The sequence below is a fragment of the Brassica rapa genome, chromosome A09 (genome assembly GCF_000309985.2).
Source record: "Brassica rapa cultivar Chiifu-401-42 chromosome A09, CAAS_Brap_v3.01, whole genome shotgun sequence".
Classification (NCBI taxonomy): Eukaryota; Viridiplantae; Streptophyta; class Magnoliopsida; order Brassicales; family Brassicaceae; genus Brassica; species Brassica rapa.
The window spans coordinates 32,993,238-33,005,257 of record NC_024803.2 but is presented as its reverse complement, the minus strand read 5'-3'; the positions used below and the strand labels follow the sequence as shown (position 1 = coordinate 33,005,257).

Here is a 12,020-nt window from a genome sequence, read left to right as displayed (position 1 = left end):
AGACAACACAGTCATTCCCTTCTCACTCATGTGACCGAGTCTCTTATGCCATAGCTCCATGGCATTATCATTCTCCACCGCATTAACTGCATCTTTGGAGACCTTAGCCTGCATCCAATAGAAGGATGAAGACTTCTCACCTCGAGCCACAATCAAAGAACCACGAGAGAGCTTCCATTTACCACCACCGTGCAAACTGAAATAACCCTCATCATCAAGTCTTCCCGTTGATATCAGATTCATCCTAATGTCAGGAACATGCTTAACATCCTTAAGCACCAACCTAGTCCCAAGACTAGTCTCCAAGCATATATCACCAATGCCAGCAACCTGAGCCATCGCATCATTTCCCATCTTCACGGAACCATAATTACCCGTAGTATAGGTAGAAAACAAATCCCGCTGTGAAGTTGCATGAGTAGTAGCTCCACTATCAATCACCCAACTGGTGTCTTGGCATGCGACATTAATGGCATCACCCTCAAGAAGAATGAGGAACTGATCTTCGGTGACAGTCACCCGATCCACCTTTTCTTCTTGATTACCTTGCTGTTTGTTTTTCAACTTCCAGCAATCTTTCTTCATGTGCCCTTTCTTGTGACAGAAATAGCACTCCATATTAGCAAATTTATTAGATTTGCTCCTGCTCCTGTTCTTGTCCCTCTTGGGATCTCTACTCGAACTCCTCCCCCTTGACTCAGTAACAAAGACATCTGAACGCGAACTGCTAGCATTCGATTGTCTTCTTGCTTCCTCATTAAGAACACTGTTCTTCACTGAATCCATCGAAATGACACCTTCCGACGCGGAGTTACAAAGAGACATCCTGAAAACCTCCCAAGAATCCGGTAAAGTACCGAGAAGCCATAGACCGTGAATCTCATCATCAAACCTGATGCCCATATCAGACAGCTTGTTGAGCAATCCCTGAAACGCATTCAAGTGATCCGTCATCGGAGTTCCCTCCTGATACCTCAGCTCAATCAACTTCTTGATCATGTACATCTTGTTGTTTCCGGTCTTCCTAGCATACAACTGCTCCAGCTTCTTCCACAAAGAACGAGCATCCGTCTCAGTCTCAATATGATGCAACACATTATCATCTACCCACTGCCTTATCAACCCACACACTTTGCGATGCAGAAGCTTCCACTCTTGATCCGTCTTCTCCTCAGGTTTCTTCTCCTCGAAGACTGGAACATGGAATTCTTTAACAAAGAGCAGATCCTCCATCTTGCCCTTCCATAGATGATAATTAGCACCATTCAAGCTTATCATCCTGCTCGTATTTTCCATCATTCTCACAAGCAACAATAACCCGAAGTTATCAAACCCAAAGCTCTGATACCACTTTGTTGGGATCAGATAAGCAAATCACGCTAGCTCTGAACCCACACTGTTGGGAAATAAGAAACGGACACGGCGCAGCGGAACTTTGCGGTCGTGTTTCCCCTGACCTTGTGAGAACCTGAGAGGAGAATACTTCGACAGTTGCAGGATTTGATATAAGCAATAATAAAATGAGACAAGCAATTTTAACGTGGAAAACCTCCTCGATGTGAGAAGGAAAAACCACGGGACCGTAGTCCACTCAACAATCCACTATATAAATGTATGTGAGTACAACCACGTCCTCCCTGTTCAACAGCCTGAACAGAACAGAGACACTAGCTTCAAAGAGCTATCTCCAACACAAGAACAACAACAATAAGAGAGCAACACAAAGCTTCAAAACCGGCAGCAACCAAACGACCTCAGCTCACAAGTATTCCGGCAACCAGAGACTAATCCCACCGTACAAATCCAAGATGAACAAGTCAGTAACACCTCTGCCAAATATCAGCTCAATCAGAGAAGATCTCACCGTCGGATTTACCAAACACTCAAGACAGCACCACTGAAGAACTGTGACGACCAGCTTCACGAAAATCCAGACAACAGAAGATCCAACCGTTAGAATCCAAATCCCTTCGGTGAACCTTTAACCCACTGACTGACGAAACTTCCCACAAAATATCAGTCCGATCGGGATCCGTTTGACCCTCCAAACCTGCCTTGACAAACCCAGACGAAAATCTGTCTCTTCTCTCCTTTTCTCTCTTTTGTGTCAAGAGTCTTCTTGAGTACTCTTCTTTCTTTCTTGTGTTCTGTCCCCTCACAAACTGGGTTAAGAGACTTTATATATGTGTCTCACTAACCTTAATAACCTCCAAGGCCCAATACTAATCTCATGGACTAATATAAATAGCCTATCACCAAGTTTGGTTATCACCAACCAAACCCATTTGGGTTTCCTCCATCTAGAAGGAACCCAACACCTCCTAGAAGAATTGCAAGAGTAAGCGAACACAAACATGTTATTAACAAGAAAAACTGAAATTTAGAAATCAAATTATACTGCATATTGAAGCCTTGGCCGTCCCCTTGGCCTCTTTGGTTCCCTTTCAGCTGTCGAATTTACACATGTGGTTTTGTTGTGGCCTATGTCTAAGCAATTAGAACATGTCATCAAACATCTCTCTCGTCCAAGCTTTGTCTTTTGGTTTGAGGAAGATTCATTTGCTCCTTTTCGCCTATCATAGTTACTTGGTCTGCCACGATTACCTAGTATATATGGCGGTGGCAACACAGGTAACCTATTCATCCTAGGCCATAGTTTCATTCCTTGAACCAGCCTAATACCCCTAGAGTAGGTTACTCTCCACATGTCACTGGTGTAAAACTTGGACACAAAATCTTCCATCGTCTTCTTTTTCTCTGCAATCACTGGAAAGATTTAAGGAATTAGTTAATTATGGATTAGGGTTCACGACTTGAGCATAATCATTAATGTTAATGAATCACCAAAACACAGTGTTTTGGTAATTAACAGACGTTTAGGAATAATTAACGTTTGACTTCGAGATGATTAAAAAGGCCAAGTCAACATAAGTTTAAGATTAATTTGGATAATTTATAAAAGTTTAAGATTTATTTGACTTACTTAAAAATTAGAGATTTTTTTGGCTTATTTTTGAAAGTTTGGAATTTAAATGGCGTTTTTCCCTATAATTTAAAGAAACTTCAAGTTTTTAATGCTTATTGAGTAAAACTGTTACAACAGTGTCTTAGAAGAACCCAAAATATATCTACAAATGCATATAATTTAAAGAAACTTCAAGATGTAGATAATTTTGTTTGTCTTATACCTACAAATTCATATGCTAATAAAGATAAAATAATATAAACCACATATATTATTATTTCATTTTAACAAACTATAAATTAGCTATTTATAATAAACTAATACAAATTAAAATATTAGGCCACATACTCCATAAATATTATTTTTAAAAGTGCCTCATGCTGAATATTTAATATAATATAATACTTCATTTTTTTTTAAAGATATATTCTTAGAATTAAGTTATAATCTCACTTCTATTTATTTGATTATTTTTATATGTACTAAGTATACATACAATACAATACGTTCTATATTTATGATATATGAAATTAATCTAACAGCACATACAGATCGAACTTAGTTCATTTGTATTATTTGTTTGAGAATTATGAAAATCTTAAAGTTTTGATCAATACAGTGACATTCAATTCATTATGTATATATTTTTTTTCTTTGAGAATGAGTGAAGCACAATAATTAAATTACAAACATTATATAGTATTTACATATGATAGGGTTTCCACTAATTAAAACCTCTTACAAATTGATTGAGATATATTACACTACATATCCCATAACAAATATGATTTAAAGATTGAGTCGAACAAAATATTTAGATCTCTATTATACTTTTTTATTTAATTAAGTTTAGATATTATGATAAATTTAAATTGACGACTCTTTGGTCAAAATCACAAGAACATAACAGTTAAGTGAAATTATCTAAAATTATAAAGAACATGAAAAATAAACAAAATTAGTTTTTCTCAAATAATAATATAGATAGATATGAGATTTAAGCTAATATACAATAAAAATTGATAAATATATTATTTTATTTTATGATTTTCAGGAAAAGAAGATTAGAATAAAGATATATTTATATATATATAACTATTTAATTGGTAATCTAAACTATGGATTTAATTTATTAAAAGACTAAGTGTTTTGCCCGCACATGGAAGCATAATTGTTTGATAAATATTTATTATTTTGTATCTTATTAATTCAAATGTTCTCAAGAAGTTTAAATTGAACAACAAATTATTTATATATGATAAAAGTTTTTCATGAATATATATCTGAATATTATTGAGTCAAAAGTTTGAAAACACTAACATATTAAAAATATTTTATAAAATATCCTTATACAAATGTTTTTGTTTAATTAATTTTTAGTTATAAAATGTATATATCTTAATTTTAACTTTTATAACAGAAATATATTATTTCCAAATAACAACACAATGTATATAACAATTATCTTATTTTCTAAGAATATGATTTACGATAAATAAATAAATCTACTAATTTTGGAAAATGTTTAGGAGATCTCTTATGTTTTAAAATATTCATCTTTGTTTTATTTGCAATTTTGTTTTTTGTAATGTTTTTCGTAAGACATGAAAATGTATTTTTTGATTAAACACTAACAAATTAAAATAATAAACTGTTTATATGCTATTGATGAGATATTAACAAAATCCAAAATATATAACCTTTTAATACCAAAAGTATAGATATAATTCTTTCATGACGTATATTTTTATATAATATTAATAAGATAATATCAAATATTTTGTGGTATAATATTAATAAGATAATATCAAATATTTTGTGTAGATGATACTTATCAATATTTTTTTCTTAAAACCATTTATTATCTAATATAAATATTAGTAAAATAATTTATTAAAATCATCAACTCACCTAAGATAATGGAAATTTATTTTTATATAATAATAAATATGATAATATAAATATTTGTATAGAAACGATAATATCAAAATATTTGTATAAATGAAATATTGTAATTATCATGTTTCCAAAACTGTTTATTATTTAATATATAAATAAAATTTATGAAAACTATTAACTAAGCCTAAAACTATGGGAAATGTGACAAATAAGAAAATTCACTTATCAAATAATAGTATAGTTAACTTTAACCAATTCTAAAATACATGTGTCTATGTAAGAATTTGTAAAAGGGAGTTTAATATTTCAGACTCAAAAAAATATTTAAAATATCTAAATATTAAAAAGACTCATTTATAAACTCTCAAAGTTTTCTTTATAAAGACTCTCGAAGATGATAACCTTAATTTGGGAGAAGCAAACAAGAGAACGAGAAACACTAATTCTTGACACAACTGTTACGATACATAAAACCAGAAAAAGCTCAGACCCTACCTTGCATCGTAGGGTAAACAGAGATGTGTAAACCCTTGACTGTTGTCTACTTGGTTGCTCTACTTTTTATAGTCTCCGCGGCGGCTGAGGAAGGAAACGACTGCGGGGTCTCCGCCGCTGCTGTAAATTCAGCAACGGATCTTAAGTATAAGATCGTGGCTATCTTCTCCACGTTTATTGTCGGAGTTTTTGGTGTTTGTTTGCCCATCTTTGGCCTCGATCTAGATGGTATTTTCTACGCATTTGTCAGGAGATTCGGTGCCTATGTAATGGGATTCTCCACTGTCATCTACATTCTTCCTGATGCTATAGACAGCCTCACAAGTTCTTGCATCGGAGACTTCCCGATGACTGGAGTTGTTGTAGCCATGGCTGCTGCCATCTTAACCATGATTGAATCCATGTCCTTCGCTTCAGCTTTTATGAATAGAGCTCAGAACGGTGATGATCATAAGATTGGACATAAGCTCGTAACTCAGTTCTTGGAGTTAGGGACTGTGGTCCACTCATTGATCATTGGAATAGCTTTAGGAGCATCTCCAAATCTTAGCACTATTAAGTTTCTTATACCTTCAATTACCTTCCATCAATTGTTACAAGGAATTCGTCGTGGAGGTTGCATCTCCAAGGCAAAGTTTGAATTGAAGAAAACTTTAATTATGGTGATAGTGTTTTCTCTCACAACACCTGTAGGAATCGGGATCGGTATTGGAGTCGCCGAGATTTACTACAAGAGTGGCCCGATCACGTTGATAGTGTCCGGTTGTTTAAACGCTGCAGCCGCTGGAATATTGTCGTTCGTGACTGCTGGGAATATTGGTTCCAACCTCAAACCTCATAGTACTTGTCACATGTTACAAGCTTTAGGTTTTGTCCTCTTCTTGTTGATGCTGTAGGGTGGGGGTTCGAATACTTGGATTGTTCTCTTCTCTTTGCAATGTATCTTATTTATAGACGAAGAAAAAATGATACTCTAAACATGTAATTTGTTTTCGCTAAGGGTCGATTAGAATTAAACATAATATATAGTAAGAAAAAATACGAAGAAACTGTTTATACATAGTTATACATAGAATCACAATATACACAGGAAAAATGTAGAATGCATTGGTAATATAATTCATCATACAATTTTTCCAAAAAGATAAACTAAATGAAAGTATGAATACTTCATAGACATACTTTCTGGGAAGGCTGTTACTTGGAGCCTTTCTTAGCCTTGAAATCAGAGACAGCAGATTTGGCTAATGTTGAAGGCTTTAAGACACTTTTGGGGTTAAGTGCCTTTCGGATCTTAAAAGCAACCCATGCCGTTCCAAAAGCGTGTCCTGCTGCGTCTAGCCCTTCGTTAGTAGCCTCGGCTGCTTTTGTTCCATACCTGCAAAACTCCATGAGGTTTCAATAAATTCTAAGCCAGTTTTGATCATTTGCTAGAGATCACTCTTTGCTGTGAGATATGTGATAGCTTTCATAGGAGATTGAAAAACAATACTTGTGATCAACGAGTTCCGTTGTGACGGTTGATGAAGTCGACATGACGTTTTTTCCAGCCACTTCAACAGCATCACATATCTTGCCTGCAGAAATCAAAAGGCACAAGGTTACTGATGCCATATGCCTCAAAAAAAGAAGCAGCACGTTGAAAGTGTAAATCACAGATTAGTGGAAGAGATAAAAAAAAATAAAAGGAGAAGAAAAAAAAAAGACATTTATTCATGATGAAGAACCCTCCAGTTTAAAAGCCAAAAGGTTTACAAAACGTGTGGCAACTTCCACTCAGATATGCCCAAAAGAATAATGCTCCAGAGGTTATTAGCGTATATTTATCAAGGTAAGAAGCAGAATCAAACACCATATCAAGGAATATCTGGATAATGTCATTCGAAAAGACAGAAAAAAACTTGGAAATTTATGGGAATAGTCACCAGAAAGAAACTTAGATAAGCAAGCATGATTGTAAAGCAAGTAAATTCAAGATCAAGAAGTTTTTCCATAACCCTCCAAGCATGGGACAAAAAAACTGAGAAACAAAAAAACAAGTAAACCACTTACTAAACCCATCGAGGGATGCAAGAATGATCTCTCCAGGCAAGAGGCCAAAAAACTTCTTTCCAGCTTTTGAGTTTGCCACCGAACCAGTGATGAGTCCAGAGACTTTAACAACACCAGAAAGAACACCAGTCGCCACTTTCTCCGTCATTTGTGTCACTCTCTTAACCCTTTACATAGAAACCACAACACAGAAATTAGCACAAGCACACAAGTTGTTCGTTCAATAAAAACTACCATAAGAATGAACATTGACTATTTATATATATATATTAAAAAGTCACAACCTTTCTTCAGAACACAGAAGCATCTCTTACTACAAATGATATTAAACATCACCATACCTCTTGATTCTCCTCAACGTCTCAGGGCTAACATCTTTCTCCTTCTCAGCACGACTCAACCTATTCTTCATAACCTCGTTTCCCCTCTTAAGCCTCTCCACAGTCACATCCCCACACCAAAGTATCCCTCTGATCAGCTGGCCTGACCCAGAAGCTATCATCTTAGCAGTCTTGCTACTGTAATCCTCAATGTTAGGCGCGAGCGTGGTCCAATACGCCGCGCATTGACCCTCCACAATGTCCTTCCTCTCACCCTTCAACTCCTCGGGAGAAGTCGCAGCAGCCATTGAGTTTCCAAGCACCTCCTCTCCCTTCTCCGACATCCTCTGCTCCGCGAAACAGCAATAGTCCCTAAGAACCTGATCAAGCCCATGTAACACGTTCTCTTGCCCTTTCGAAGCAATTGTCAACCCGTAGTTTAAGATCTCGTCATCCGAATCGGATCCGGATTCCTTCGGCGGGTGGATCGAGAAGAAGTAATGCGATCCGTCAACCTTGGTCGCAACCTCGCGCTTCGTCAACGGCCACTGGATCTCGTCAGCGACGTTGGCGAGAACGGCGACGATGCTCTCTCCCTGGACGATTCGAACGATGGTGAGATCGCCGCACGCGAGCTCCACGCTGTAGGATTTGTCGATGAGGTTGAGGATGGCGCCGGGGACTCGGATGAGGATCTCCTCCACAGCCTGCGGCGGAGCAGACGGTGGCTGGTTGTTGGATGAGTCGCCGTGGTTAGGGCTCGAGGAGACGACGGGAGGGTAGAGATTGGGGGAGGAAGAGACGTAAGGATTCGTCTGAGCGAAGGGGTTATCTGGAATAGATTGATCGATTTCGGGATACATCGCCGGTCGTTGCTTGCCGTCGGCGGCACCGTGAGAAGGATTCATCTCCGCTGCGTCGTTGATTGAAAATGAAATTTTACTCGAAACGAGAAAAATTTTGAAACTTGAAAAAGGAGATGAGTTTTAATTTCCAAAATAAATAGTTATTTAATGAAAATAGCCATTATCCCGCGGGTTTTGAGTCCCCTCCCCATGCATTGCCGACCCAAAAAAAACTATTTTTCAAATGTGAACGCAAGATATGACAACCTTTCGTGATGTTGATCGGTAAGCAAGAGCTCTATTGAATATCTAGAATTAAACAAAACAAACAATTTTAATTATAATTAGTTTTAACATACTTATGAAGATTTAAGTTACTAAAATGATACAAGTGTCATTTGAGGTTCTTAAGGTTATTTGAGAAGTTTTCAAATGAATATCTTTAGCATTTCTCTTTCTTGTCATTTGTTGTTTTGTTTATTTTTATTGTGAAATATTCCTTTAAATTTCTATACCAATAATGTTATTGGGAAATGTTGTTAAAAAAATCGGTTTAGATAGTATCTAATATCTAGATGACAAAATAAAAAATATAGATGGCAAATTGCCATAAACAAAATGAGTTTTAAAATCTGATTTATACAATTTAAATTGGTTTATTATTTTAAGCTGGTTAATTTTTTTTAAATCGATTTAAATTAATTTTAATATATTAAATTAAACAATAATATTAGTGCAAATTTACAAACAAGTTTATTTCTTTTTGTATATGTAATTTTTTAATTCATCAAAATAATTTTATAATTAAACTCAAAAACTAAAATAGCTAATATAAATATATAAAGAAATAAATCCATCATTTGTTAACGCCTAGATCTCGTATATGCTTCGAATTATCAATTGTTCTCTTCGAAAAACATATTTACGGTCTAGCAATTTTTAAAACATTGTTAGGAAGTATCTACCCAAAAAGTTAAAAATAAAATATTCAAATCTTAAAAGTCTTTTTAAAATATTAGATATATTAAAATACTTTTGGTCTGTTTTTTTTTTACATTAAGATATCCAATATTTTTTATATAATTATGTTTTTTGAAGACTTCCCATTTGATAACTTTCCAAATGACCTTATTTGTTTTAAGTTTATTTTCAATTGGAGTTTCTAAGTTCTCAATTTAAATATAAGTGTATATCTATATAAATATAAATATTAGTATCTAGTTATGGGTATCTCAAGATCATGTGAACTTTAATCCAAAATATCTTAAATGCGATAGTTTTTTTAGATTTAGTATTTCAAATGTAATACTTTGAAACAAAGTTTTCATAATTTAAAAATATTGTTAATAAAATATGAAAATTTATGTAATATATTTAGAAATTTTGTTTGAAAACTTTCTACTGGGATTGCTCTAAGTATTTATAGTTTTCTGAGAATCTTGCTTGAAAATTATGACTGAGGTGGACGCTCACTACCATTGTACATTTGTACAAAGGGAACTTCAATCGTGGTGAAAAATAATACGTGGTAGTATTGAAGGTTGTTGTCGATAATGCTTTGACATTAGTGGCAGGCATATGATGTTTACGTCATAGACATTGTTATCATTATTTTTATATTATAGAAACGATATAAAACTTAAATTCACCCAACATGACATAACTTAATTTCAGTACCGACTTACACAACCGAACCAACACAATAGTAAGGGGCCAACACAAGGAGTCTAAGCGATGATTTGGTCTAGAGGCTTGGCAGCTTCCTTGTGGTCATGTTCTTCTTTCGCCAGCTTCTTGAGGCGAGCCAGCTCGATATCTCTACTCATCTTTCTCCTATACATCTCCGCAAACGTAATTGGCTCCTCCAAGATCGGCTTCTCTCCTTCTCTCACTTTAAGCGGATACACGGTTGCTTCCGGCGCCGGATTCTGGAACGTGGCTATTGATAGTCTGCTCGAGTTGGAGTTCACAACCGCCTGGTGGTCAGCGTTCTTGAACCTCCCGTTGCTCAGATACTTCAAGAGACATGCAAGTTTTACCAAGTCAAAAATCACAAACAGAGAAAACAAAAGCAGAGTGTGAGAGAGGTTGAAAAAGTACTGACGTGACCATGGTCGCCGAGATTAACGACAACAGCTCCTTCAACAGGCTGAACCGTAATCCATGTCTTCCCATCGTCTCGTGTGGCTTGTAAACCACCGACTTGGTCTTGGAGCAGCAAAGTGATGGTTCCAGGGTCAGTGTGACGCTTGAGTCCGAGGGTAAGATCAGGCTGAGGGCATTTTGGGTAATAGTTAACAACTATTTTCTGGTCCATATCGACGCATGCATTGGTGAGTGCCTCTTTCTCGAGCCCCATGGCTTCAGACAAAACCTCAAGAAGCTTACAAGCCAAACCCATCAGCCTCTCGCTGTACTCCTCCGTCACTTTCACCCATCCTTCCGGCTTAGTCGGCCACCGTGAGTAGTCTCTGTTTCTCACCGGGTACGAGAAATACGTCACGATCTCTCTCCAGTCTTGAACAGACTCTCCCTGCATTTATAATGATTATTTCGTATTTAACTACAAGAGCATAATTTGCAGTTTACGGCCCTAAGAAACATATGTGTCTAAGGTCGAGTAATTCTTCAAAATAAGTAGAAAACTGTTAGGATCTTACATTTCTCAGAAGGAAGACCTAACATAAGATACAAGTGACATATGATGAATTACATGACAAACAAAACCGATCTACGTAACACAAGTGAGACATTGGCATATAACCCAATACATAGATATATACCCTTAAATTATATAAAATTTTATAGGATTTTTATAAATTATCTATAGCTCCTTAAATTACAGAACCGCCAAAGCTAAACAAAACTATGGTGGGTGTACCTGAAGATGACTAGAGACAATGAATCCTCCCTTTTTACCACCAGACATGTCGAACTTGAGTTTCTCCTCAGGAGGTAAGGCGAAGAAGTCTCGAGCGAGACGAGTCATATCGGCCACCAAACTAGTATCCACCCCATGATCGACCACCTGAAAAACACCCCAGTTCTCACAAGCCTCAACGATCTGTCGACAGATCTCTCCTCTTTTCCCACCAACATCGTCGATTCCGGCGAGGGAGATCACGGGGATCTCCGTGCTAAACTCATTGTAGGCAACCTTGGGACGTTCATCCTCGTCCCGGACGAACTTAGAGTTGAGCTTAGTCTCTCCCGCAAGCTCAGTTAGAGTTCCTGGAGCCATTTATAATTATCAAGAATGTAAAAATAATGCATGAACAAGAAAAAGAGAGAGAATATGTAATGGATATATAAGAAGAGAAAGAGAGTGCGTGGTAGCTGGGAAAACCTTTCAAAGCTTGTGATGACTGACAAATGAAGAGATCGTTAGCTACCTACCACCGTGCTTCTATCTCCTCTCTTTCTAGAAAGACAAGTCCATATGAC

At 36.2% G+C, this 12,020-nt stretch overlaps 3 protein-coding genes across 3 annotated transcripts; 1 reads left to right on the top strand and 2 right to left on the bottom strand.

The window, feature by feature from the left end:
• Window positions 1-2,323: 2,323 nt before the first annotated feature.
• Window positions 2,324-6,404, top strand: LOC103841042 (probable zinc transporter 12). Its single transcript, XM_033281175.1, has one exon. It carries the CDS (start codon window positions 5,383-5,385, stop codon window positions 6,253-6,255), a length of 873 nt encoding a protein of 290 aa, XP_033137066.1. The 5' UTR covers window positions 2,324-5,382; the 3' UTR covers window positions 6,256-6,404.
• On the bottom strand, window positions 6,366-8,773 carry LOC103841043 (senescence/dehydration-associated protein At3g51250). The gene is made up of 4 exons (XM_009117553.3): window positions 7,753-8,773; window positions 7,412-7,578; window positions 6,852-6,936; window positions 6,366-6,737 (listed from the first exon to the last, which is right to left on the bottom strand). Exons 1-4 carry the CDS (start codon window positions 8,637-8,639, stop codon window positions 6,557-6,559), a joined length of 1,320 nt encoding a protein of 439 aa, XP_009115801.1. The 5' UTR covers window positions 8,640-8,773; the 3' UTR covers window positions 6,366-6,556.
• Window positions 8,774-10,115: 1,342 nt separating this feature from the next.
• Window positions 10,116-11,893, bottom strand: LOC103841041 (naringenin,2-oxoglutarate 3-dioxygenase). Its single transcript, XM_009117551.3, has 3 exons — window positions 11,458-11,893; window positions 10,681-11,109; window positions 10,116-10,591 (listed from the first exon to the last, which is right to left on the bottom strand). Exons 1-3 carry the CDS (start codon window positions 11,815-11,817, stop codon window positions 10,304-10,306), a joined length of 1,077 nt encoding a protein of 358 aa, XP_009115799.1. The 5' UTR covers window positions 11,818-11,893; the 3' UTR covers window positions 10,116-10,303.
• Window positions 11,894-12,020: the final 127 nt, after the last annotated feature.